Here is a 1,425-nt window from a genome sequence, read left to right on the forward strand (position 1 = left end):
GCAGCCCATCCTCTGCTCCCCTGACCAACCCTCCTGCTGTGGCCCCCAGTCCCCTGTCTGCCAGCAGCCTTGCTTCCTCAGCCACTGTTCCCACCTACTGATGGAGCTGGCCCCGCTCGCACCCGCTGATAGCACAGAGCAATTGGGGCAACACCAGCAGCAGGTGCAAGCGCCGGGCAGGACTGCAGTGCATGGGAGCAAAGAATTTTTAATAACCACCAGAGACTTGCCCCAATGACAGTGACTGGAGCCCCGCTTTGGTTTGGTACCCCGGTCACCTGCTTCACCATCCCACCACGGCCGAAACTCGCCATGTTCCGCGCTCTGCTGACTGCTGCCGACTCCCGCCATGTACAATGCGCACCCCCTAGTGGTCAGCACATGTCATAGCAACTGGTTGTTCAGTTTGGTTTTTCCAACATTTGGTCTATTTGCATATCAGGGTTTTATATGTACAGATAGCAATATACCACAAAAATATCTGTGGTAGTTTCACTGACCCAAGTTGGCCTTGATGATTGCTTTATTGACTGCCTCTTTCACATCCTTGTTCCTCAAACTGTAGATCATGGGGTTCAACATGGGGATCACAGTGGTATAAAAAACAGCCACCATTTTCCCCTGCTCCACAGACTCTTCAGTGGGCCGCCTGAGATACATGAATATGAGAGTCCCATAAAACATGGTAACAGCTGTCAAGTGGGACCCACATGTGGAGAAGGCCTTCTTCCTCCCATCAGCAGAGCGCATGCGTAGCACAGCTACTACAATGAGGGTATAGGAGATGAGGACCACTGAGAGGGAGTATGTGAAGTTAATTCCAGCAATCACAATCATTGTGTATTCTTTGATGTAGACCCCGCCGCAGGCAATCTTGATGAGAGGAGGGTCTGCACAGTAGAAGTGGTTGATTTTAAAGTTTCCACAGAAGTACAAGCCGTATGTCCATAGTGTGCATATAAGACTAACAGAGAATCCATAGACATAAGGCACAGAAATGAGCCGAACACAGACAGTCCTGGACATTTTACTGCCATAAAGCAAAGGGTTGCAGATGGCCATGTAGCGATCAAAGGCCATCACTGCCAAGATATAGACTTCCACATGGACAAGGGCAATGAAAAAGTAACACTGCACCAAACACCCCACATAGGAAATGGTTTTTGTCTCTGATAATAAGTTTTCCAGCATTTTGGGGGTAACATTGGATGAGAACCACACATCCACAAAAGACAAATGACTCAAGAAAAAGTACATAGGGCTCTGAAGCTGGGGGGTGACACTGATCAATATGATCATACCAATATTCCCTAATAGAGTTATTATGTAAACTACTAGGAACACCCCAAAAAAGAGAACTTGAAGATCCTGGTGACTGGTCAACCCTAGAAGGATAAATTCTGTCACATCTGTGAAATTTGGCAT

General features: G+C 47.8%; 1 protein-coding gene across 1 annotated transcript; it reads right to left on the reverse strand.

Annotated features, from left to right (window-relative positions):
• Window positions 1–492: 492 nt before the first annotated feature.
• On the reverse strand, window positions 493–1,425 carry LOC102244017 (olfactory receptor 5M9). Its single transcript, XM_005885131.2, has one exon. The coding sequence runs from the start codon at window positions 1,423–1,425 to the stop codon at window positions 493–495; it is 933 nt and encodes a 310-aa protein (XP_005885193.2).

The sequence above is a fragment of the Myotis brandtii genome, unplaced genomic scaffold (assembly GCF_000412655.1).
Source record: "Myotis brandtii unplaced genomic scaffold, ASM41265v1 scaffold892, whole genome shotgun sequence".
NCBI classification, from domain to species: domain Eukaryota; kingdom Metazoa; phylum Chordata; class Mammalia; order Chiroptera; family Vespertilionidae; genus Myotis; species Myotis brandtii.

Excerpts from the sequence above, each read along its gene's own strand:
- LOC102244017 (XM_005885131.2), bottom strand. The coding sequence starts at position 1,425 with ATGCCAAATTTCACAGATGTGACAGAATTTATCCTTCTAGGGTTGACC.